The 27749-nt window shown below is 39.8% G+C and overlaps 1 protein-coding gene across 1 annotated transcript in view; it reads left to right on the forward strand.

The window, feature by feature from the left end:
* The window catches only part of IRSp53 (Insulin receptor substrate 53 kDa), a 76129-nt gene that overhangs the window by 35020 nt on the left and 13360 nt on the right, over positions 1 to 27749 (forward strand). The window contains exons 4-5 of the mRNA XM_011643816.3: positions 4778 to 4870; positions 24995 to 25056. Coding sequence (XP_011642118.2) covers positions 4778 to 4870; positions 24995 to 25056 — 155 coding nt within the window. The remainder of the gene's footprint in view (positions 1 to 4777; positions 4871 to 24994; positions 25057 to 27749) is intronic.

Raw genomic sequence — 27749 nt, forward strand, 5'->3', positions numbered from 1 at the left:
CCATTTAATCTATTGAATCTTTAATAAAAAAATAGTTTATTTTATTTAATTCTTTCGAGAAAGTAAACAGTTTCTTTGTCTTCGACATTTCTAAGCAAAGCGCATTGAGAATAATAACACAATTTTTTAATTCTTAAAAATGTTTAGTTAAGACGAAACCTCTTATTTTCTCAAATTTTTTATTATAATTTTTTATTATTTTTCATTAAGAAGCTATAAAAGTTTTTTCTGAGTGAAATCGATGATGAAATTCGTGAGTTTACATCCTTCTTAAAAATTATATCTCCCCCGTATAAAAATAAGTAAAAAGGATAGGAATCAAAGTTCCCTCAAGTTTGTAATGAGTAAAAAGTTAAAGTGGAGATCTCGGTAGAAAAGAGCCGAGTGAACGCGAAAGTCAGGGGGTCCATTAATAACCGTCGATAGCTTGTGGGAACTGTTGGCGAAGAAATAGGAGAAGCTGCAGCCAAAACGGCAACGAAGTTTTCCATTAATCTACATTAATACCGCGCGAAATCTTGGTGGTGCTCACTCGCGCCTGTTGCGTTTAGCGAAGGCAGTCTAAGGGCCCTGGTAAACACCCTCATAAGCAATTAAGCCGCTTAGAAACTCTCGCCGTTCATTTATTATCTCTGTCCCTTCTAAGCAAGCTCGCAAGCGCTGATAAACGATGTACCGGGCTAAGAAGCCGTCCTTCAAAGCAGCTCCTTAATTACGCGTTAAGCATTTCGGAATTGCTTCCATTCGCCTCGTTGGAAAATAATTTCGGAAAATAATTTAGAGTAACTTCGCAAGTTCTGACGTATCTGATTGATTTTTTTTTTACAACTATAAAAACAAAAATATTATAACGTTAGAGATGAAATTAAATTTTTAAACTAAGGAAATTGATTTCTTCGAAAATGATCGAATGAATTATCTTCTCGAAGAATTCGAAGAGTCGTATTTTTGACAATCTAATTCTTATTGTCTGATTGAGAATGCTACATTTTGAAATGTTTAAAGTCACGAATATTCAATATTTCTTTCTACAATTTTCTTCTCTCAGAACGACGAATGTCCAAGATTCTGAATATTCAATACTAAAGATATGAACAGTATAGCATGGCGTCTTGAATTCTCCGGCGAAAGCAAGTAGGGACCTTCCTTCAAACTTGATATAACTCGAGGTGTGTGTGTGTGTGTGTGTGTGTGTGTGTGTGTGTGTGTGTGTGTGTGTGTGTGTGTGTGTGTGTGTGTGTGTGTGTGTGTGTGTGTGTGTGTGTGTGTGTGTGTGTGTGTGTGTGTGTGTGTGTGTGTGTGTGTGTGTGTGTGTGTACATCGATATCGAGATGTCTCTGAGACGGGTTGGATGAGGAACGTTGCGGTGAAGGGTTGATACAGGACAGTCCGAAGTTTGCCGACAGCTGGGGGAAGACGAGGGATGACCGGCGGACAATGGGGTGCGTCGACGATGACGAACTCGGCCTGCTTCCAATCCCCGGAGTCGCTCGGGGATTGCCCGAACAGCCGCAAACAAGAGGGTGGGCGAGTCAGCATTTCCACCATTGACCCCACCACCGTCACTCGGTTATATACCAAACGGTTTACGCATTCCCCAATGACAAGAGGGTGCGAAGCACTGGATATTTCTGCTTACGATTACACCGCGTGTTTTGCGATGTTCGATATTCGGCATTTTAATAACACGCTACTTGGAGTGCTTGGGGTGAAACTCGCGGAATATTTGCATAGGAAATATGCAGGATTTCTTGCAAAAAATAACTTGTACGCGAATGTACATACAAAATAGCGACAAAATATTATTCAATAAAATATTACTAATTATGAAAATGTAAGCTTTTGAATAATTATAGAAATATAATATTTATTTAACTGTGAAAATTCGCAACGTGACGGACGTTTTTGTATTTTTACATCTTTTGCATATTTAAATTAGTACATTTAAATATGATATAAATGAAAGAATTGACAGAGACAGAAAAGATCTTTTACAAATTTTAATAAGAAACAGATAAAAAAATTCCATGGGAATTTTACGGAAGAAATATTGTTTTTCTACGCGAGGATTTATTCGCGACATGTTAGAGAGAAATGGAATAATGAAAATAATTAACGATAATTCAAATTGACAATGTGGGAAACTGCAGTTAAATCTCCGGTGTAGTTAAATTTCCTCGCAGACTTTGTCCTGTGATAAAAAAATAGAAAAGAAGAAACAGGTACAAGGGAAATCGTATTTTTCTCTTTTTTGCTCTTCCTTTTTTTGGTTCACGTATGCCTCGCTCGAGGCTGCAACGAAACATACGCGAAAAATGGCGGCGACAGCTGTCGACGTGTGAGTTTCGATGTCGTCGCAAAATTCTGTATCGTAAAACTCGGATATGAAGCACAGCCCTCGCGGCGAAATTATTGCCAGGTGAAATCGTGAACCGGACAGACTCCGGTTATTATCATCCTGTCCTGACGTTTTTTTTTACAGAGGTAATCATGATAAATACAACATGATAATACGTATATGAGTGATAAATACGTAACGTATATAATTATGAATAATAAAGAGAATCATGTGGTATTATTTTTATTTTTTTTTATGTTTGTATAAAATTTAAATCATGAAATTTTAATTTCAGTTGTCCCTAATTCGGAAACTTTGAACTACATCCAAGGGAATGTCAATTTCAAATTATGGAAAAATATGTAGTCTTGAATTTTCGGATTTTCTTTAATGTTCTACGTAGAATTTAATTAAAGCTACAAGTCCCAATTATTGCGGTGATAAAGAGAATATTATACGTCGAACAAGTTAGCCTTCCAACTTTCCTTTTCCAACTTTCCTAGCTGGAAAAAGCGTGGCAAAAAAAGAAAAAGGTCTTGTATGATATAATTTTTAAATAAAATTCCTCGTACTAAAAAGAATGGCGTGTTCAGTAGCATGAAATAATAAATAAAAGCTGCTCTTCGGAAACGAGCGCTATGCTTGAGATAGGCAGGAGGGAGGGAGGGAGGGAGGGAGGGAGGGAGGGGCCACTCCCGACAAGGGAGTGGATGGAGGTAGAGCGAGCTTCAAGAGTGCCATAATTTACGCTCCACTCGTTTCTTCCTCGTGTATACCTAACGTGTACGAATGAAGCATAAATTCACTCTCCGTGCCCTCATCCTCTGCCGTCTCTTGTATTTGCGATCTACCGCTGAGAGGAAACTTAACGTTTCGTAGCGAAAGGGGCTGGAATTTTCCGTTTTAGAAACTTTAATTGAGGATGACAGGCGTTCTCGCCGAAACGAAAATTAAATTGCGACGTTATTATTAACCTTTTTCCAAAGGTCAAAGTTGTTTCGTTAAATGTTCTCTGAAAACAATTACAAATTCGAGTTCAAAAATACAAAAGTATCAAGTAAAATTCGAGTTCAAAAATACAAAAGTATCAAGTAAAATTATAAATAAAACGCTATAAATAAAACTGAATCTTTGTAATACGGGAGAATTTAAATTTTAGGGAGAATTTAAATTTTAATGCAATCAACAGAGAAATTATGTTTTGAGAATTTAAATGCATTTTCATAGATGTTTGGTCGAATTTCAAGGGACCCTTCTTCTCTCGACACGTCGTAAGCTTCGTTTGCGCTCTGGGAATCGGTAGAATTCTTGCTAGGCTTTAATGAAACAACAAACGCGTTTCGAGCACAGCTCGATTTCTCGGGAGGGAAAGAAAGGAACGGGGATGAAGGAGAATGATCGCGGAAGAAAGATGCGGCCTATAAAACGACCCTACGAGTCCGTTTCTTCCGAGATAGCACGTACGATTCCTTGGTCCGACCAGCCGTCTCTTCCCACTTCTCTCCCCATCCCTCTTCTCTTTTTTTCGTCTTTCAAGTCCGTTAGGTAGCGCACAAGCTCACTATTTATGACGGATTTGCCCGCGGGGGTGGAACACACAATTTCCACCGATATACCACCGACCCCTTCAACCGTCCTCGCTGTACCACCGCTCGCCTTTCCCGACACTTCTTTCCCAGGTCGTCCCAATTTTTCTGCCCCATAACCTCTAACGAGAGCCGACGTGAAGGGGGATCGTTTTTCATTGATAACCGCGAGTGGGGCTCATTTGGCCTTTTTATTATATCGGTGCGATCGCTCGTTCAGAGAGTGAATCTCGCCCGTCTCTCGTATCGAATACAGCAGAAGAAACGCGTGAACATGTTTTCCAATTTCCCTTTAGTTGAGCCTTCTGGAAATACCAATTTGCTCGTATCGAGTTTGTCTTATTGATACAAAATACTTATTGATACAAAATACTCGAATTCTTATTTGAAAAATTTAGTCAATGTTACAACTATATTAAAATATTATTTGGAAACTAAACAATTTCAGTTTTTGAAGAAAATTCCAATTATTTTTAAAATTATTGTTTAAATTAGAAAAAGAAATATAGATATTTTATATCGATTATTTTTGTTATTTCATACAAAAAGATTACGAAAAATATTAAAAGTTATAGATTTTTGAAAATAACGCTTATGGAGAATCCAAATAATCGTTTTAATTCAGCTCTAAATAATAATTTGAAGTAAAGAAATTAAATTTTCTTTATTAATATGTTTACAAACTAGTGGGATCTAATTTTACTAAAAAAGAAATTTATTAGCATTTTCATATTGGCGAATAATTGGCTGTAATTGATGAATTTATAGAGAGATATTAATATAAGTTAATGGATACATTTACGATGAAATACGATTAAATTGACGATGAATTAACAACAGCTATTTTTTTCAGGAGCTGCGGCGGCGTCGCGAGTTTATGTCGACGCTTTGTCCCGATTAGCCCGTCAAGCACAGTTGGGAACATGGGGCGGTTCGAAAGATGTGGGTAAGTAAGAAACTTGAAGCAGAATCAATTACAATTAGAGAACCTGAAATAAAATTTATTGTGAAACTCGAAAGAAAAACGGAGAGGATAGCGATAACAGTAAATGAAACAATAATATGTCGGCACTTCTACAATTTATCACAAGATTGGAGAAAAAAGTTTTTCTCAATTTTTAACCAAATTATATGATTAAGTTGAAAAAACATTTCTTCGGCTTTTTTGAAAATATCCGAATATTCTTTCCTTGGAAAAAATACTTTCTTTAAAGATAAGAAATATTTTCTAAACTATTTCGTTGGACAACTGATTGAGTTTTAGCTGGAATTTGTGCTCAATTCATTTCGAAATATAGCACAAATAAAATAGTTCTTGCTCTCGAGAACTGAAGTTTGCATTGCTCTGGAACGAGGTGAGCTTTTCCGAGGCTTCTAAAGCCAATAAAGCGCGTTTAACCGTCTCTAAGCCGTCTCGAAGGCTCCCCCGTCCCTTTCGTCCTTGCCGCCTCCAGACGCCGATGAACAAAAGTTGCTAACAAGATCATTGCAGCGTGATAAGTGTACGTATTAAGCTCAGGTCGCCGACCTGCGTGCAGGGCTTGCGAGCCTCTTAAAGCAGACTAAGACGGGGACTTAGGAAGCTCTCCAAGTGCCAATGACCGAGCAAACTTTTTATTTGTTCAGAAAGGGAAGGCGGAATCCGATCGGCCGGGATGGATTCTTCACGAGGATGCCAACAAATTTTATTGGATTGATTTTTTAATCCTTTAATTTTGCTCGTTATTCATTTGTCAGAATGATAATCTTTTTTACGAAGAACTATGCGTGCGTAAGTTAAATATTGTTTACACAAAAAACTATCTTTTTGTTTGTTTTCTTAAATCGCTTTGTATGCATTAAATCGGAATGAGATTTGTCCTTTTGATTCGCACGGTTGATTTAGAAACGGACTAGTTGTAGTTATCCTTCGCGATAACGATTACCGGCGAAAATGCAACGACTATTCTCCGGTAAAGATAATTTTCGACGAGATAATTTACGGCGAATTGTGTTCGTGATAATAACGCATTAGCACGTAAACGCGAGAGCGAGAGAAAGAGAGAGAGAGAGAGAGAGGGGGGGGGGGGGAGAGGGAGAAAGAGAGGCTATCATCGGAAACGGTACATTCAATTAATCGAATTAATAAATTCACCGATCGAGTTATTTGCGATTTTGCATACTACGAAAATGCGCACGCGAGCGACGCTGCAGCCTCGTTGTTTCAAGCATAATTAATTAGCGCATTCTGAATTAGCTATTTTATTTTACAAATAACGCACGTCCCGCGCTATATAGAAACGTTGTTTATCGCGTTCGCGCAGTCTGCTGCAATTTGTTGCGTAATTGCTCAAGTGTTTCATCCATGTATTAATTATATTATTCCTCGAGTCTCTTCTTCGATCCCTTATTCGACGATGATTCGCGCGTAAAATCAATCGCCCATATTTTGTCAGGGATAATTCCCCCCCGAACTGTCAACGATACGATTAAAAACGCGAAATGTTTTACAATCACGTATTAATAATTGCTCGTGTAGATTAGATGACGAATATATTATAAAGTGATGCATAACGCATGAGGGAAAAATAGAATATCATAGAGTTATCAAATAATTATTTGAAACGAGCATTGTGCACAAAATCACATTTACATAAATTCGTTAATAATTAACGTGAAATTCCGTATAAGTTTCAATAATTAATTTACATAATCAATGTAATTTTCATATAACGGTCGTATTGACTCACGTATGATTCACTCGGACATCCGCAAACGTGACAATTTGCCATGTACATAATAGAAATAAGGATCTTTCGAACTAGTTAGCTTTAGGCGGTCCCTTCGATCGCCTTCGATCACGTGACGTCAGGAATTGCACGATTCAATTTATAATTAAAATTGAATGCATATATGTGTGTTTTATAGTAATTATTTTTTATATGAAAGTAATTACTTCGCATTCAAGGTTCTCTGTTTCGGACAGTCGTTTAAACAACACCTTTTGATACGTCGAATGTGGAACATGTTTTAAATTAACCGATATGAAGCGTGGAGGGGGAGGGGGGTGGAGGGAGAGTGGGAATCAGGTGCGTCAAAGCGGCCGCCGTAAGATTAATCGTCGCATTTTTCGGCATCGCGGCGCAGACTCGCGCGGATTAAAATTCTACGGCGGCGGCGTCGACGCAGCGAGCCGTGTAAGCGGGCTTTAATAATAATGTAAACGCGCAACGAATGGGAATTAACGCGCGTTCGCATCGCCGTGAAGCGAGAGGGAAGAGGGCGGAGGACAGACTGCCGCTGAAATCCGCCCCTAAATCCCGCCCGCGTCCGCGCCACCTCTGTGCGAGAGAATGGGCGAAGGGAGTTAGCACACGCATAATTGCATAAAATTATCGGGGAGGGAGGGGGAGGAGTTCGAATTATATACGTATCGCATCGCGCTTCTTTTTTAAACGCGCCTCGGTTAAACGGAATGCGCGATCTTGAACGGTTCGTTAGAGCCGCGAGATTTTGCGAGCTCTGGCTTGTCTGGGGGAATGAGGGAAGGACGAATAAATTGGTGTTTTGCAAAATTTAACAAGATATCGCTGCAACAATCTAAATTCTAATGAGTCACACTAAAAGGTTTAACGGTTTAATTTAATTTAATTTAATTTTTTATTTATTTTATTTCAATTTATTTTTTCGTGACAGTCGAAAGAAGGCGAGACGCGCGAAAGATTATTTTACGGAACGGAAGACATTTCGATCGATTTGTCACCGACAGAAAGCGTTATAACACGCGTTCCAATTCCGTGTATGCAGATATATCCGGCTTCACACTTATCATCCGCTTTTCGCGCTCCGGCTGTCGAGAGCCGTACTTGCTGCAACTTTAATTCCGCTGCGGAAGTCTTCGCTTCTCGCCGAGTACGGCGGTAAGGAGTGCTCCGCAAATAGCGAGTCGAACAAACATCTCGTTAAACATTTTCTTACCCGACATTTTCTAGGGCTGTACAATGTACGTTTCATACAACGAACGTATCCATACTTGCGAATTATTCGACGGAAAAGATATCTCCGTTTGGATAAGCTCTAAACCTATTCCGATATAATTTAGTACGAAATTGATAATAATAAAATTAAATTTCATAAAATTGAAATTTTTTTCGAATCGAATATTTTCAATTTGAAATTAAATTTTGATTAAAAATTGCATTAAGGGGAAGTTGATAGGAATGAAAAAAGAAATATGAAAATAGTAATGCGATGATACATTTAAAATTCTTCACTATTACAGTTATGTTGTGTAGTGAGTTATGAGCTATTTTGTGCTTCAGATATGAGTTAAAAATTTATTTGCAAGAATTGCTGCGTGTTGATTTTATGGAACGTCGACTTTTCCTTCATTCGCATGGAAATTTCTATATTCGCGAGAAATGGCGGGAGGGGATCGCCGCGGAAACGCATCGGTCTCGATCTTCACGCGATTACGTCTATGGAAATTCACGCAGGAAGTACGAGCGACACTCGGGGAAATCTGTTTTCACTATCCCCCCGTCTCCATCTTTCCTTTTCGTCCCCTTTTGCCAAATGCCCTTCCGCTCAGCCGCGAAGGGGAGCCGCGAAAATTCGTAGTTCACGATGTTAGCGCGAGGCGAAATGAAAATGCGACAGCGAAATTGCCAATATCGTCACCCCAGATTTTCCTCACTCCGCCACCCTCTTTTCGCTTCCGTTCACCTTTCCGATAGTGGGACGATCAAGGAGATCCGCCCAATCGATATTTTCTTTTCGCCAGCAAGTTTGCTTTTTACCAAGGACAACGAGAAAACAGCAAATAAAATTGGAGGCGCGAGATTTCCAGACATAATTAAACTTCAGCGAATGTACTTCAAGATATATTCTTACAAGATAACAAAGTATCTCGCGAACGAAGATTTGATTTCGCGCAGGTTAGATTGTATTCGTATATTTACTTTACATCTTTTTAAGATAATTTTTCTTTGTTTATTCAAATGGTATAGTTAAATTCCCATGGGCTTGACCTTTCATGTTTTATTTCTCCTAGCGTGGAGTAACTCATCGAGTAGCGCGACCTCGTGTATAGTCAGCCGCAGCTGGCAGTAGATACGCCGCGTGTCGGTCAGACAAAGCATAAGAGGGAGAAGATAGAAAAGAGCACGGACGGATAGCTGCGATATTATGAATAATCTCAGCAAACATTTCACTAAAGAATGAAAAGCAGATTAACGAAGATTGATAGGCTAATTGTTAAAAAAAGCGTTATTTGCCTAAGTGACATATAAAGTTGCCTTTATAAATTTCCTTATGAATAATACCCAGTTTTATCGACTGCTTCAGTTATTTTATGCAATTAATGAAATTTCGATAATCTTTCTCATTCTTTATTATGCTATATCGTATAATTGATATCTTTCGCAATAACAATTTTTTGTGGCGGGAAAGGAATTAATCAATATTATAAATGATTTATTAGGAGAAAAGCTTTGACTTTAAGCCGCTACATTTCAAGCTTACATAGTTGAATAACAGTATATAGTTGGCAAATTTGTTTTTACATACAAGCAATTTTCTTGAATTTATATATTATAAAATATTTTTATTATAAAATATTATAAAATATACTATATAAATTTAAAAGTATAAGGAATATTATATATAGGCGCCAAAGATCCCACCTCACTTGTAAGTATTGCCAATATTCCTCTTCACTGTTGAACATATTCTCGACTTATATTATTAATTGTTCATCCAACATTGTTATATAAATTACAATTTTCGAGATTCATCTAAAATTTTTATCTTAGTCAGACTCACGTTTTCGTAAACGCGTTAATAATTCTCGCGAAACACTACATACGCGTAACCTTCAGAAATTAATTTGCAGTTCGCAGTTTAACAGAATTCTACGCGCTAAACACACCGAATTGTTGTTCTCCGAATTTTCCGAATGACGTAGATCCCGGACGGTAGATATCGGTCGGACGATACGCTCTCGGAGGAGGGGATGGGGGAACGAGCCCGGAATGAACCGGAGCGATCAGCTAGTAGATAGAGACAGAGCGCGACGGACAGGAGGCGGTGGAAAACGGACGGTGGATTGGGGCGGCGGGCGCTTCATGCGTCAGGAGCAGAGCACATCTACGCACTACGCACTGCGAAGCGTGCAGAGAGCGAGGGGGATGAGTAAGGGGGCGGGGGGATGAGAGGGAGAAACCGAGGGAAACGTGCAAACCGTGAAGGATATCGGGATCGTTTCTCGCAGCTGGCACAGAATCTCCTTCGGTCTCTCCTCTTAGGAGAAAGATCCTCCGCCGGATCGGGTGCCGGTATAGCCGCTATCTCCCGCTTAATTGCGTCTGGCCGCGCGATATAATGGGACACACGGAACCCGGGTCTGCTGGTTACGTGATAAGGGACGGAAAGGCACGCGTCTCTCTCCGCACGTCGGCCCCGCCCGGGCGCAAACCCCGGGCTCACTCGCTCCGCCGGCGACGCGCAATTATTGTTGCATTTGAATATTGGGTCGGATGCACGCGCCGCCGTCGAGCTCGACGGTCTGTTTGTTGTCGGAAACACACCCTGCCGGGATGAAGAGAGGAGGCGGAGCTGCGAATAAAGCCGCAGAACGGAGAAGTTGACGGGAACAGTCGAGCGCCTTGGTTGCTCGAGATTCACGACTCCTCGTGGCTTATCTAATCCCCGTGCATGTTAAACGTTCGCTACATCCTGTGGTACGTTTTTCTTTCATTTTCTAAATTTCCACGCGTGTCTCGCCTCTGAATTTCCCGATAGTTCCTGAATTTCCGAGATCTCTTTCATCCTTTCCTTCCGTCTCTTTTATCTACCTTTTAAAACATTTAAATTCGAGCGCCGTTTCGCCGTCGCTTTAACCAAGTACTGTCCACGCTTACGTTCTTTCCCTTCTTCCGTCGTGTTACATTTCTAATGCTCCTCCTCGAGATCCACCACGTGTCACCGACGAGCGCTATTCGGTTGGCACGTGGGTTTTTATAAAGAGAAATGAACGTGTACTGCACGCAGACGCGCCGACTTACTTTTCGCCGTAGCCTTCGTCGTCGTTGCGGTCGTCGTCCTTCGAATCGTTCGGCTTCTCTGTAATGTCGTTTCGTGGAAAGTGGCCACTTTGCCGCAGACACGCTCACAGTTACACCCAACGAAGTTACAAAGCTCCAAGTTCGCTTCGAAATTCCGTCCGAAACTTGAATCGTTAGCGCTCCGAACGTCTTCAGTCGAGACGCTCTGCTTGCATTCTTCTCACCATCGGTCTGCCTTATTTTACTCTTCGATATACTTTACGAATTCGATACGATATACTTGGAACTATTAATATCACAACAAATTTTTTTTCCACGGAAATAAAGAGATTTTCTATGGAAATTATCTTTTGCGAATTATGAAGAAAAAAAAAGAAATTAAATCTGATACGTGATGGAAATGAAAGAAAATATTTCTTGGCATTTTGACTCGTATAAATTTATTATTGACCGAAGGAGAATGCTTTTGCTGATATATAACAATCTACAGATTTGAAAATAATTTTGTTGATGCTTAAGCCCGTTGAAAATACCGCAAAAATTTGTCATACTTCAGCGATCAATTTGAACGCATAATTCTACATAATTATTTTGATAAATCAAGAAAATTGTTTTTTATTCATATCCGTTCAAATTTTTTAAGTATTCTAATAAAACTGTTCTTTCCGCGTAGAAAGGAGAGTTACGGGAAAACACAGGGAGAGATCGTAAGGAAGATTTTTATACGCGAGAAAAAGAAGTGAAACGGACGAAACAAGATTACGGAAACGTTGTACCGGAGAGAAAAGAACTTTCCTCATATAATTTTGAAGTACGTGCACCACGGCGAAAGGGTTGAAATAGTCGCTCCGGATCCATAAATCACCGGCGCGGTAGCAATCTCGCGCGGCAGCATCGAACGAGCCTCGTTGAAAGAACGTGACATGACGGTCCTAATGAAAGCAGCAATTAAGTAGGCGAGAGCGATCGACCAAGTTTCACAACCCATCCCCTCGCACTGCCGAGCAAATTACACGACGATGGCAATTAATAAAGCCCCCGTAATGGCGTTTGCGGTTGTATCGCGGTCTTCTCGTCCACTTCCATCCCCCCCTCCCCCCCCCCTCCCTCTCTCCCTCTCTCCTTCCCTGCCTTCCTCCATCCACTCGCACCCCCGTGCAATCTCATCGTCGTTAATCACTTTAACGAGTGCTTTTGTTAACGCCGTCGCGCGATAAGAAACCGTTAAAAAGGATCGTCTGCGAATATCGGGAATATAAATTGTCACGAACACCATCGCGGCCATATTGTCTTATCGTGCAACGTAACGCTCGTCCGACGCATTTTACACGAGTCACAGCGAAATAACAGATTAATGCTCAGACTTTAATGCTCTTTTGTGAATCATAGAAATTACGCACTCTTGGAAATTACATAAAATATTAAAAAACGCTTTTGACCCATGAATTAATTGATCGATCAATTACGTTTTTCGCTCTATTAATTCTGAGAACACTTCGCGTATCGCTGCGAGGTGATTCACTTTTTTTTACGTCCACGAAAGTAACGGGAAGATGATGAATGGCTCGTTACGATCTTAATAACTTGTAAAAACTTATGCAATAATAATATATTTGCGCGAGACAAGTTACATAACAGCTGTTGTGATACATCTCTGGAAAACTTGTAACAACGTGGCAAATTTTTTATTGCTACTTGTACAATAACGCAATACGGTCATAGTGTCTGAACAGTTTGCATTCTTTATTTGCGTGGAAGGAGACGGGACATTACGAGTGGATTCTTATACGAACACTCGTAGAAAACTTTTAACAAGTCGTAAAAGCTTTTTGTGAAACATAGTTTTTGTTCCAGAATTAATAATGAAAGAGCATTGTTCTTCATAAAAAAATTTGATGATTTACGTAATCAATTTTTTTTTTATCAAATATAAATCAAAGAAGATTATCGACTTTTCCAGATTTTCGATCTTTCGATCGCAGAAGAAAAAGTGACGTTTCTTTACGTGAAAAATGTTATATAATCTAAAAAAAAAAAAAAAAAAAAAATCTTTTGATGCAAAATCAATTTTGCGATAAAATGTCGATTCTCTCATTTACTGTCCCGCGAATGCGAGTTGCGCGGTCTCGAGTTCTAATCAAAGTAAGAAGTGTTCTTGTGCCCTTTAAATGCGAGTATCCGGCACGAGTGCTTTCTCCGCGGCGCGGGATAGCGTTTCATTACGCGAGATTGCATCGTGTTTCGTGAGCTCACGCCGAGAGAAACAGGCGAAGATGCGAGAGAGGGCTCGTATCAGCGCATTTGAAATGGAAATGCACCCGAAGATTCCCGCGACACCACCCTCGTCGCTTTATATCTACGCGATGCAGTCGGCATTCGCGAGCCCTGGCTTGGCAACCCCCTCAGTCGCAACCGACATCCTCTTTGTTCCATAATTCGGCGGCGCGAAAGCCATATCGTACGCCCTTTTGCACGAAAGTGCACAACAGTTTGCAAAAATGTAAATACCGTCTTTAGGAAATACAAACTTTGAAAATCTGCGACTTGGAGCTTCAAGAAACTTGGAACTTGTAGATTTTTGACTCTCAGGAGATTTGAGATCCCCGGAATCTTAGAAACATGAAATTTTGAATAATCCCGGAGAGCTTTACGTTTTATTTCTAAATTTTTACGATTTTTAAATCGTAAAAATAAAAGTTGTAAAAATTTTAAGATAGTAAATTCTCATGAGAAAAACTTTATATCTTACTTTTAGGATTATTAAAACTTTGATCCTTAATACCTTAAAATTTTAAAACCCCGATACATTAAATTTTGAATTTTTGTAAAGAACTCTATATTTTATTTTTAAAGTTTAAAAAAAAACTTTAAAACTTTGAAATTTAGAAACGTAAGAAATGAGATATTGGAAAGATTTATATTCTATTTGTATAAGATTTTTAAATCATAGAAGTATGAAAGTTCAGTAAACTCTCCAACATTTTAAGTCGTCGAAAGTCTGCAAGTAAACTTTCAAAGGTATTATCGCACGTTAAAATTATCGTACGTAAATCATGGATTTCTTGGATTCTTTGATCATGATAAACACATGTAAATGTATTGAATAATTATTCAATAATCAAATACGTTCTTGAATTTAAAATTTCTATAAGTAACAAAGTAGCAGCGTCGATATTGGGATTCGTGAAAAGTTGCAGTTCTCGGCAGTTCTCCACGGCGGCCAAAATAAATCGTACTCATTTAATTGGAAATACGAAGAATGACGGGACGCGCTGCGTAAATACTGTCGTCGTGGCGCTTGATGCTGCGCACTGCAGCTGGAATGTTTACTTTGTAACGGTGCACGCGACATCTCGACATCTCGTTATTAAATTGCTCGTATTTGCATGACGGCGCCAAGCCGAGCTGAAGACCTAACGACGGGAGTTACGGTCTCGCTTAAAGCGAAGAAACCGGGAGGTTGAAAGGGGGGGGACAGGGGAACGAAGAAATCGGGTGAGGGGGGAGGGTGGAAGCAGCGAGACGCGTAATAAAAGGATGTCATTTAATTTAGCGATTCGCCGGATTCGCTCGGATTCGCCACTTTACCCTCCCGCCCGTCTCACTCCAGACGCATTTATCCGAAGCGAGAGGCCAATTACGACCTGTTTTCGTTCGTACTCGTGAAAGCCCCACGTCTTTATTCATTCCGGACGAACGCGAATCCTCTATGCCTTAAACAGAATAGATTCCCGGCATATTTAACGTTTTAAAGTAATAACGTTAAACGCTCGAATTTTATTTTTCGGATACGGGGGTCGCAACGGAGCGGCAATCCTTTGTATCGTATCTGACTGTAATTGATATGGAAATTTATCAGAATTTGGTGGGATGATTGAAATATTTGAAATATGCAAAATTTCTAAAACTCTCTTTGAACTCTCTGAAACTGTAAAATCTTAAAATTTCGAAATATCGAAAATATTGAAATTCTGAAACGTCAGCATAGCACTTTGAATCTACAAATTTTCAAGCATTTTAATATTTTAGATATTTTTTGAATATTTCGAATTTTGAATTTATTCAAAAAATTCTTAAAGAAAGGACAATTTTTTTTTTAATTTATCTAATATTTTGAATATGTATATGAATTCTCCAAATGCGAGATTTTTATGTGTTACACATACAATTCAAATCGTTTGTATTACGGGCTTTTACAACTTTGAATTTCGATTGATCCGGGCATTGTCGGAACTCGCTAGATTTTAAACATTGGGAGACGTAATTACACGCGTCGCGAGCAAATTTCTATTCGTGAACAGTCGCGTCATTTCCGGCATGGCGCGAAGCTCACGTTTTAATCGGACTTACTTTAATTTGCTCTGCGAAACGAGTATGCGCTGCCAATAATTTCCCGATTGCATTTAATCTCACTTTAATAAAGCGGCACCGAAGACTGATGTTTGCATCATTGATGAAGATCAGCGAGATTCTTCTGTCTTATAAAGAAACAGATCAAATTATTAAATATCTATCGATACACGTTAAATAAGATAAATTTGCAAAATATCTCAACCAATTACTCGTAATTTCATTAAGAGAAAGAATTTCAATAAAAATTGCAGTAAATTAAATATCTAATTTAAAATATTAGATATTTAATTAAATAATATTAAAGATCTAATATAAAACTATATAATAACTATAACTATAATAACTATAATAATGATGCTATATATGTCTATATAAGCTTTAAAAATAACTATATTATAATTTTCAATATTTTCAAGATATATATGTCATGTACATATTTTTACAGGATATATATGTTTCAAGAGTATATTCAGATCTTTCCGAATTTCGGCAAAAAATTTGCGGCTCACTCATCCTCACTTAATCCTCTTACAAGAGTTTTTTCAACCTTTCGAGATGCTCACGAGAAAACGACTATTCACACGAGAATATTCGGGGCGACGTACACGTCTCCGCACTTTGACGATCGATCGATCTTATAACGCGACTCTCCTACCGCTTTCTCCCTCGCCAAAAAAAGATTTATTGGTCTTGAATACGATACTTTTTCGTGAAAATTTCATGCTAGAAAAAATTCGATACGAAATTTCTTGAAAATATACTGTTAAATAGTTTTTAATTAGAACAAGAGAGTTTGTCTATATACATTCGATAGTTTATTTAAAAAGTCTTTTGAATGTCTAAAACTTTTATTTGTGGATGGAAAAATTCAGAATCTTAAAGAATTCAAGAATTTAAAATTTTAAAATTTTATATAAATGTTCTGAAAAAGAATTTAAAAGATCTTTGTGATATTTTTCAAGGATTTGGAGATGGATAATTCCTTAGAACGTGATTCCTGAGATTCAAAATTCCATGAATCAAGAATCCGTGCTGTTAAAAGGATACGAAAGTTCCTATTATTAATCCCGATTAAGGTGCATCCGATTGAAAATTCCGTTGCGGGCTGTAATCCTCGCGGACAAACGTCAGATCTTTTAGGAATCGTATCCTCCTCCACTCCCCCTCTGAGGAGGACCCGTGGAAGCGCCTTTAAGGATTCGCGAATCGTAATGGTGTCGGTTGCGTTACCATTGAAAGCACGCGGGAAACGTATAAAGCGAAATAAAATAAAGTGTAAGCGAGCTTTACTCGAGGGAGCGCGATTCTACTTTAGATTAAATTCCGAAGCGCGACCCACCTTCTTCTACCGCCGCCTCCGCCATCGTCGCCCCTTTCTGGCTCCCTCCCCTCCTCTCTCCCCGGCATACACCATCTCCGGCGCTTCTATCTCGTTTTGGAAAGTAAGCTTTTCTCACCCGCCACGCCGCGGACGTTTTTATCAGCCAGCAGATGGTTTCGCTTGTAATCCACGACATGCCGTCCCGCGTTTTCCTCCCTTCCCTCTTCCTCTTCGTCTTGCTAGCACGAAGGATGATATCGAAGAGCGTTTATTTATTTGAGGGACCCCCCGTGTTCCGTAAATGGCGGAAATATGAACTGCCCCGCGAGACGAAGTTGTTTATATCGAGATCCATAAATCCATCTTAGAATAATAAAAATTCTGCAATTTTTTTTTAGAAAAAAATCGTACATGTATGTGTACGTATATCTATGTGTATATTTATACTTTTTTTTTCTATCTTTTTAGATCTATTAATTTATTTCGAAGATGCGCATTGAAATGCGAATCGAGGGATTTTTTGAGGAAATGAACTTTTGAACTTGTGCTCATTCGTTTCCTCGGTTATAGATATTTATTTTGCGAATTGGCGAGATCAGTCTCGAGGTGGCGGTGATCTCCGACATGCCCTGTATCACCTTGGAATAACGAAACAAGGGGGTGTAGGACGGGGTGGCACGCGCCTACTTCATCCCTCTTCTTGACAGCTCTATCTCGCGAGTATCCCCCCGAATCCACCTTATGTCTCGCCCCTTATCCTACTCCTTCCCTATCCTTTAGCAACTCCCTTGACACGAGTCGTTACTCTTTCCGAATACCGAAACTTCCCTACGGCTCGATTTCGTCGACTCGGAGGCAGCCGCCATTTTGCAACATATTCTGCATGTCCTTTGATGCGCATCTGATCAAAGATAGCAGATTCTTTTCTGGTTCACTGAGGAAAAAAAGAATATCAAAAGACGAAAAATGCAGTGAATTTACAAAAAGGTCCAGCTTGAATTTAAAACAATTATTATTTATTGTTTCGATGAATTTTACAAATAGTATCTTTTTATTTCAAAATAAAGCTACAATAAAAAAATCAAGTAATAGAATAATTATCCTGCCAACGTGAAATTATTTTATTGTATGATTATTTATTAAATAAATAATAAATTATACTTTATCGTAATTATTTATTAGAAAAAATTCAGTTGAATTATTTGCAACTTTATATTTTCCACGTATTTATTTTCCTTTATATCTATCTTGTTGTGAGACATCCCGTATATTCGTTTGCGCCCCTGAAGAAGTGGGACGCTTTAGAAAAGTAACTGCGGAATAATTGGGAATGTCAGTGCGCGCGAAAAATTAAGACAAATTGGAGCACCCTCGATTTAGCCAAGAGTGATCGCATCCCCTCTGCCTTAACCGATTCGAGCGTCTCGTTCTGCGGGGGTTTAACGAGAGGAAGGAAAGAAGGAAGTAGTGCACCTTCAAGCGGAAGCAAGGGGTTCTAGATCAGGTTAGGACAACATAACCCAGGAGAGGTTAGACAAGGGCCAAGACAAACAATTTTCAACTAGCTCGTCTCGAACTAATTAATGTGGGATTTCATCGTCACGTGGTCATATTACATTATCCATGATGGATTATCGCTCATTAAAGAGCATTATTATATGATTTTGAGCGGTCGAAATGGATAATGATATGAAATCTCGGGAAACTGATTAAAGATGTTTTCTTGAAGAAAAATTTCGATGTTCCGAAGATTTTGAGAGTTCAAAAATAAAATCTACATTTTTAGAGATTAAATTATTTAAATCATCCAAGTCCCTAGAATGCCTCTCTTGAATTTTTACAGTGTTGTCGATCGAGAATTCTTGTTAAAAATTTTTCTCAGAGTTCTCACATTCCGAATCTTGAAGTATACTTTTTATCCGCCGAAGGCACCGTAGACACGCGCGAGTCGAGAAAATTAATTTCACGGCGTTGTTTTCCTTTTCTAACATTCTACCATTTTGTAGCGGTAATGCCGTATTATATGTAAGGGAAGTGGGCGAAGAAATTATGGCGCACCCCCGAACGGGAGAAATTTATTGCCTGCATATATGTCTGCATATAGACGCACACGGTCATAAGCGCGTTACGATCGCGAAGTATCCCCGAAACGGTTCCGTCGGCTGCGCCGGAAACGACGTCTGGGTTCAATTTTTCTAAATCAAATGAGTATTACCGCGTAACGTTTTGAAATATCCGGAAATTTACGATATCTTGAATATTAATGCGGGAGTTTCCGAACTGATCCTACTCCTGGTGTGTGTGTGTGTGTGTGTGTGTGTGTGTGTGTTGTGTGTGTGTGTGTGTGTGTGTGTGTGTGTGTGTGTGTGTGTGTGTGTGTGTGTGTGTGTGTAAATCACAGAGAATCATTTAGTTTCGAATGCTAAACCTTAACACAGGAGGAATCGATAATCTATAAATGCACGCAACGTAACGAATTATAATAACTCAAACTATCTTTTAATTAATGTCAAGTATTTTTTTTACGTCGAAAATTAACAAGTGGTGAGACGAATAGTCGCTATTCATCAAGTTTATATAGGAGAAAATGAAAAGTTATAAAACTAAATTTACTTCGTTTTCTTTACACTTCCCGTTTCTGCAACTTTGCTCCAATCGTTAGACTGCACCGTTTTGCAAGAAGAAGGATTCGCACATATGATGAAACATTACGTCATAATAATAATAATAATAATATCAATTAATGCGTCTCGCAAATATTCTGGCGCAAAGTACAACAAATTGTTATGATGTCATTGTTATGATTTTTAATAAAATATTAAATAGCGGTATGTGGGATGCAATAATCAAATTTAGCTTATATCGCGATTTAATCCATTTTAATCGAATACAGAGTCCATGCAAACATTGTTGTAATTTCGCAAATTTGTCGTTGTTGTTGTTCACTGCAAGGCGGAAATATCCACCTCGTTGTCATTTAGTCTCGCGCATATGGTTAATAATGAACATCGTTTAGTGTAGTTAATAAACAAATCGGAATAAAATATCGAAGAGAGGCAGCGATTAAGCTATATAATTCAATCGCCGCGTAATCATTGAAAGTTAATTAATTTCATTATCTCAGCTATATCCTCGTTTCGACTAATTAGTTACTTTACGGCGGTGCAATAACGGCAAATAATAATACCATGTCGGAACAGAAATCAAACCGCGGAATTACAGTAACGTTAAATCAGACACTGTTTGTCAATTATCATTCACAGAGATTTTGTGCACTAACTGTAATTTTTCTACCTCTTTTTACATTTTAATTAATATAATTGAATTATCGTTGAGATAAATTGTTAATTATACATTTATATTCGAGTAATCGTATAATTAAATATTAATTCCAAATTTGTAAGCGATAATCATCAATCGTACAAAAATCAGAAAATAAAAAATATTATTTCCGAAGGTATACTATATATAATATATATGTGAATATTTTCTCCCTTAGAAAAATTCCACTAGATTATTTCAAAGCACGCTGTATGGTTTGGCTCACGACGATTTTCAGCACGACGTTTTCAGGCAAGTTAGGATTTGCATATCGACCTTTTGCGAATCGGCCGGAAAAATCGTCCGGTTGGATTCCCGACGAAATCGAAAACAACCCGTGTTTACTTCCCGTTGATTCAATATTAGCATCCGCAACCCCGGGCAAACCCTTGCCGATGCGGATTCGACGCAACGGAATCGTACATTCCGTTTGACTCGGTGGTCGAAACGTATCCCCGGACGATTTGCATGCTACTTACAACCCCCTATCGTTCTCCCCCTTCTCTTCCGTCGCGAGGATTTTAAAGGCGTTTTAAATATAGCTAAACGCACCACCGACGGGGAGAAAATTCCGTTGGGGTGGAGAGATTAATAATGGGCTGTAATAAGCCGAGATTGTTGAGCGGTCCGAGGATCTAGAAAGCCATGAGTTTAAAAATTTGCGGATTAAAAGAAAGTCTGAAAGCTTGAAAAGAATCTGCAAGCACAAGCACGTCACTTCGTTATTCGCGGCGTTTGTAGATGCCGAGGTCGCTTTCGGAGAAATCCGTGGAAATATGGCGGGTTAACAATTGGCATTATTGTACAATTAACGACCGCTTTAATTGCACGAACATGACTGAGACTGCTAACAATTTAATTTAATTTCGACGAAGCGCGAACCGAAAGGGATTTGTAGCGACGCGGATTCTGACGTCGCGCGAGCTACGCCGCGATGCCTCCGCCAAATTTCCCTTCTCGTGCGAATGTTCAAGACCGAGCCGGTCTCGTTGAACGAGCGACGTCTAAGGGTGACGTTCGCCCTTAAAGGGCTTTCGTACATTTGCGTGTACTTTCACACCCGACGCGTCGCCGGTGGGCGGAAGCTTCGCAGCTTCGTAGTATTTCAAGCGTCGCTGGTTCCCGTTTACACTTGTAACGCGAGGCTTCCCATTGTGTAACAAGAGAGAAACCCCGCACAAGAGAAGCGCGTCGCTCCCTCCCTCCCCTCCGCCGCCCTCTCGTGTTCTCGTCCTATCATAGCCCGCTGGGTGCATTAACGTCGAGATTGAAGGGCGGTGAAGGAAGACCTCGACGAGAGGGCCTCCGACACGTCGTAGGTAGTTTCGCGTCGAACGGTTGTAAATGGTTCGCCTAATGCGATCGCGTTACACGACGACGAGACTCGCCGGGGTGTTCTTGGATTACCCTATCTGAGATGTATATTATCTTGCTATCCTCCCGGATTACGGGTTCCTTGCTTTAGCCGAGTCCGCCTAGTTTGACGCGATATTGGATGCCCGTCAACGATAACGACGTACACCGATGCGTATCGAACGTCGGATAAATATTACATAAATCCGCACGACGTCCTTATCACCCCTGCGAAACCGCGATCCAACACCCGGAGAACTTTAGCTTCGAGAAAGGACGGTAAATTATTTTTCGCCCATGGACGATCGATCGCGAATTTTATTCGCTTATTCTTCCGTAATTGACGTTTCGGTACTCCCCACGTATTTTTACTCACCCACGTGTCGCAGCGGGGGAGAGGGTGGAGTCGCATGTAACGACGCTTGCGGGGCTTTAGATCTCCCGTAAGCGTGCGGCTTCATTGGGATAGAGCTAATGCTCGTCGCATAGGGGGTTTAATGCTTAACCGTAAGCAGGAACAACGGATCCATGGCGACCGCGGAAAATCCGCCCGGGGGAGAAGGGAGGTTAGTCGATGGGGGAAGTCACGCGGAAAAGCTCCGAGCAGCTTTCGTGCGGATACCCCCTCACGTGGGGTGGAGATCGTGTCTACAGGACATTTCGCGGCAGGTTCCGGACGCCGGCACTTCGCGAGAGAAAATACGTTGAAAATTAATTCTAAATAATAAAACATTAGGGATTTTCTTTTTTATCAATTTATTTCCCCTTTCGAGAATCACAATGGTCGTTACGGATTCCGCGAATTCACGAATGCACAATTCCAAATCCACGATTCTTTGCCGTCGATGTAATCCGAGGAGGAACGGGATGGGAAAGGGGGGTGGGTCTTTCTCTCCGAGATCTAAAAATTCTCGAATCTATGGCGCTTAAAATCTGCGGATTCTCGAGAATCTGATGTTTATATTCCGCGTATTCCGGCGAAGGTAGCCAAGGCGCTCCTTTTGCGCGACGATATTTCTCGGGCTACCCTGTATATGCGAGTGCGCGTATAAACGGGCTTCCTTCGCCCGGAGTTTCCCGTGTGGGCGGAGGATTACGATACTGTATGGCTGAGACACGACGGGCGCACCCTTTGTCTACGTTGTCTGCTATCCTTAGCTTTTCATTTAAGGACCGGGTAATAGCTGTCGCTGTAGCTGCACGTGACCTCGCAGTTTGCTCAAGGCAGGGAGAACAAAGGAACATATTTTACTTTGCGAGGACACGAAAATTCACGCCGGACACGCCGCCGCACCGACGTCGATGCCGAATTTATGCGTCCCGGGATTATCAGCGTTTTAAGCGAATGCGAGATTCACCGGGCGAATTGGCAGGATCGATGAGATTTGAAACAGAGATAAACTTCCCTCAGAGATTGTTACACGCTGTTAATACCGTGAGCATCATTAGATTTAATAAACCGTAATTAGTGATTTATGAAAGCATAAAGTTCCTTACTAACATAGGAATTTTAAAAAGATTTGGAGTTCTTTCACACAGAAAGAAGATTTTGTTTAAGTATTTAAACATTTAGATACAGGTCTAAAAATAATTTTGTTGGACTATGAAAATAATTATGTAAACGTTTAAAAAATGATAACATTGCAAAAATTTTGATGATCCAGCAATCAACTCGAATGCCTTGCATAATATTGATAGTTCAACAAAATTATTTTCAGATTTTTGTATCTGACTAAATTTTTAGAAACTTCAGAAAAATTATTTTTTCCACGCAGAAAAGTTTTTGACAATGCTTAAGTACACAATGCACAGAGCGTTTTCTGTAAGTCGTTTTTAGAATATTTCTGTTGTTTTTAATGATACGAAAAAATATCAAAGGGAAAAGTTGTTCATTTCAAAGGGATAAATATTATAATAGGTGGCAGTATTTTTTTAATTATTATTTTACAAGATTTCGAGAGCATCAACATTTATAAAATAGGATGACAAAAAATTACATTTTTTTCCAAATGTTTAACGTTATCTTAAGGTTAACATATCCTATATGGCTAAATTTGTTTTTTATAAATTACATTACTACGTATCAATGAGAATGTGTTATTCCATTTTTAAAAGCATTTTAAAAATATAATCTGGAGATGATCGAATTACAGGAAATACCCTGTATATATATATATATAGCATATAAATATACTTATATCATTTGATCATCATCGTAATTAATGCGTAACATAGGATTTATTTCCGTTCTCCATTTTTCGTGGCTCTGACGGAACTTTCGACCAATCCCACGGCTCACGATACCATTTCCATGACGTTTCGAAGAACCACGTAAAAATTCGAAACGCACCGTTCTCGCGCATGTACCGAGCAACAAAAACGGCCGCGCGTAACACCGTGGGAATGACTAATACATCCGCCGAGGGTGTATCCGAGATATCGAGTTGCCGCTCGATAAAATGCAAAACTCGCGGTACACACTCGCGGGAGTAAAAATCGCGCGGATATATCGCCTCACACGGCGGAGGTAAAATATACGAGATAGCGTATCCGCTGGTATCCGCGCCGTCACGTGCGTTAGGCGATATTTGTCGCACGTGACCGAGAAACCGCGTCCGTCGCCGATATCTTCGCACGAGGCGAGGTCTCTTTTTCCGGCGACGGACACATAACGAGAGGATCCATACGCGCGGAAGGAGCGGCATATTTTCGCCGTCCTTCTCTCGCCCCTTCATTATTCATGAAGAGGGTGATGCAAAAATATATGTTATTTAATGTTTTTTTTTTTTTTTTTTTTTTTTTTTTTTTTTTTTTTTTTTTTTTTTTTTTACGCTGAACGCTTCGCATAGGACGTATGGGAAAACTGCGCACTCCGTACACCGTGCACCGTTTTATTTACCACTGTGTAATTTTTGCATTTGCAAATATGGCTGTTTAAAAAGGGAAACGCAATGAGAAATGCTGCGGGCGGACACACAACGTGCGGCGTGAAATATTTTTAATTAACCGAGAGGTATAATAAAAAATGATTAGTGTTTAGCGCGACTTTTTAATTGCTGTAAATTGAAGCCGCTTAAGTAGGCAAAGTTCTGTAATCTCGTCTTTTAACGCAAATGCCTCAGATTCTACGGCGGAAAGCCTCAGTGTGGCAATTTTTTTTTTTTCCCTTTTCCGTTATTTTGTACGCTTCGCCTAAGTTCACGCCAACGTGAAATCCGCAAGCTCATTCAAAAGCAACGCCTGAAATCCTCTTGAACAGATCTGAGATCTGAGTGAAAAAAGAGAGAGAAAGTGGGAGGGAGTAGTGGCGGGAAACGTTTCCACGGGAAAAGTTTCCGTTCTCCGCGGAAACTTTCTCGATCGAGCTCGACGCGTGAGCATTTGTTTTCCCGTGGTGAGCTTTCGCGAGCTTTCGGCAGGAAAGTCACTCGAGGGCGAACAGCCACGGGCATCGTAACGCGCTACTTTAAGCCATCGCGACACCCATCCCTCGCTTACCCTCGTTCTCCACTTTCCTCCCCCTTTAGTCACCGCGGCCCCACGCTGGATTAAAGTATCGGCGACGCCAACCGCGTCTGAATAATTCAAGACGAAAGTTCTGGTCGTTCGATCCCATGAGAGGAGTCCCGCCAGGACGATCGGAGGGAGGTCTGATCGAGCTATATTTTTTGTGTTGCAGGTTTCGCGCTGATGAGAATCGTCGAGGTATACAAGGAAATTCAGGAGCAGGAGATGAACATCGTAAGTGGAATAGAAAAAGAATTTAATTTTTAAGACGAAATATTTTCATTCACGGCTCGTATCTTCTTCCATCCTATAAACTTTTTTTAATATTGAACTGTGTTTAATATTTAATATTCAAATATTTATATTAGAAAGCGTGTACAAGAGGAAAAGTCTAATCCGTGTCTAAATTCTATTTTGATATTATAATACTCGATTGAGAGTTTAATTTTAATAGTTATTAATAACAATCATAATTGTTATAGTGAATTTAAAATAAAGTTTAGCTAATATTTCTATTTTATATTTCTTCAACAGATACGAATCTTCTTAAGAAGATTTTTTTATTACGATCGAATAATATTCCGAGACATTTTGCAGGGTAGCTAAAAGCAGGCGTATTGTCTGCCTCTCCCCTTTTTTCCGTCTGTCTTCCACCCTGGCACCGTCCATTTCCGGGGATTACGTCAGACGGTCGCGTCTGCCAGGATTCGTAAAGATGTCTTTTACGCCATCGTCTGTCGTGCCAAGCCTATGTAGTGGAAATTCACATCTCTTTATTTATTATACTAACTCAATGAACAAAGACGTTTTTTTCATCGTGTTTTCACTATTTGAATAATCTCGAGGATAATAATCAATAAATAATAACTTGCAATATTTAAGTAATCATTAAATTAATTGCAAATATTTAATCGCTTGAAAAGAAAATGTTATCTGGGGATGTTATCACTTTCTATTTATTCCTTTTGAGAACTTGAGAAAGCACCTTCCAACTCACATCTTTCTCTCTCTTCTCATCTCTTCTCTCTCTTCTCGCCGATCCCGCAACGCCCTATAGAGCGGTTTTACGAAACGCGGAAGTCCGCAGGAGCCTCTTTGATCCTGCGGCTCGCTTCTGCTTGGCTCGAGGGCAACATTACATCCCGCGGGCGTTTCGTTTGAACATGAAATCTCATTGCGACCATAACGACATGTGGTTATTACGACTTTACAACTCTCTCTCCTCTCCCGCTTTCTCTTACACGATGCCATCGCATTTTACAATTTTGTTCTAGTCGACTTCTCTGCGAAAATGTCTCTCCAGTGACCTAACCCAATGTAATCCACAACCAAGCGCTAAGAACATTCCCTTTCTGTTACAATAATTAAGTAACGTTAAGTTTGGCGCAGCTTTTTCCACTAAAACACACCGAAAACTTAGTTTTCTTTTCGTGCGCACGATATGTTTGCACGGGAAACTGCAACTACCGCGCAAAACGTTAAAAGCAAAGGGACGTTACAGACACTCTTAATTTTTTTAAATTAAAGAACTCGGCAGTAGCATAAACAATGCGAATTAAAATTTCATTAAAATAACGTTTTCTTGGCGAATTAAACGAAGAATAAACTTTATATATATATATATATATATATATATATATATATGTAAATGTCTTAATTAAATTCACGGGAAGATTTTTATTCTCACTCATTTGTTTATAAACAATTAGAACTACACGCATAGTATTATACGAAGCGAATAATGAAATAGTTGATTTATGTTTGGGGCTGCTCCGAGCAGTGTTTTGAGGGTCAGTGACTTCTGATTCCTCCGGGAAGTTTTGAAGAAACAAACAGTCGCGTACGCGTGCTGCGTCACGATTCGGCGATGAAAACGCACTTCAGACGAAGATTATCTTGAGCGCGATCGGAAGAAACGAGCGGAGGAAGTGCCACGAGGAAAGAAAAGAATGAGTGCCAAGTCCAATGGGATGGAGAACGACTGCGTGGGGTGAAATTCACGTAACTTGCATTACTTTGCAGCTTTTTGGCGAACGTTTATCTTCACGATAACTTTAATCGATAACTTCGGAGATTTCCGCTAAGGAATGTTTCTATGGAAATCATTGATTCGCGATCGTGCCACAATGGTTCCTCACTTTATAAACAATTTAATTAATTTGAAAATTTTAATTTTAATTGTTTTTATTTTCTGGAAACTTAATTTTTTTACGGTAAATATTTTTAGGTTATTTTTAAGTTAATTTGTTTAATACAGCATACCTTGACCCTATTTTATTTTTATAATAATAAAAAATAAATTATTTCAACTTTGTTAGTTTCTCTATATTTTAAGATTAGTGCGATCAGATATAGAAAATATGAGATAAGTTATTCTTTCTAAAAAGTTTACAATATTTTGTTTCCTTGTAACAATACTGTTGTTTTTTGACACAGAAACTGCCGTTTTTGCGGCTATTTCCGGTAAAATTCGGTTCTCTGATCTAGCCTAGTGACGCGACCGGAAGTCGGTGCAAAAGAGTCCGGTGCGCCCGCGCGTTCCGGAAGTGAGTGTAATTCTCGGTGGACAAGGCGGCGGTGTGGCGAGACATGGGGGAGACGAGATGAGGAAAGGGCGAAACTGGAGTGCGCGATAAAAGACGCTCGTTCGCTTGCTCGCTCGCTCACTTGCTCGCCCCAACACGGACTAAACATGGCGGCGGTCGCTCACAATCAGATCTAAAGAGCGCAGAATTTCCCAATAAAAATCGCCGGCGTTCCCTAAAAGCTCGCGGATTAAATTCACGGTGCGTAGAGATTCGCGTGTTCAACGAGGGGCGGGGAAGAGCGGGTGAATAAAAAAAAAAGCGGATAAAAAAAAGACGGATTCCCCCCTTTCCCTTCCTCTTGCCGCGCACCGCCGCCATAGCAACCGGGCGGCTGCAATC

The sequence above is a fragment of the Pogonomyrmex barbatus genome, unplaced genomic scaffold, assembly GCF_055798465.1.
Source record: "Pogonomyrmex barbatus isolate J1 unplaced genomic scaffold, ASM5579846v1 scaffold2, whole genome shotgun sequence".
Taxonomy (NCBI): Eukaryota; Metazoa; Arthropoda; class Insecta; order Hymenoptera; family Formicidae; genus Pogonomyrmex; species Pogonomyrmex barbatus.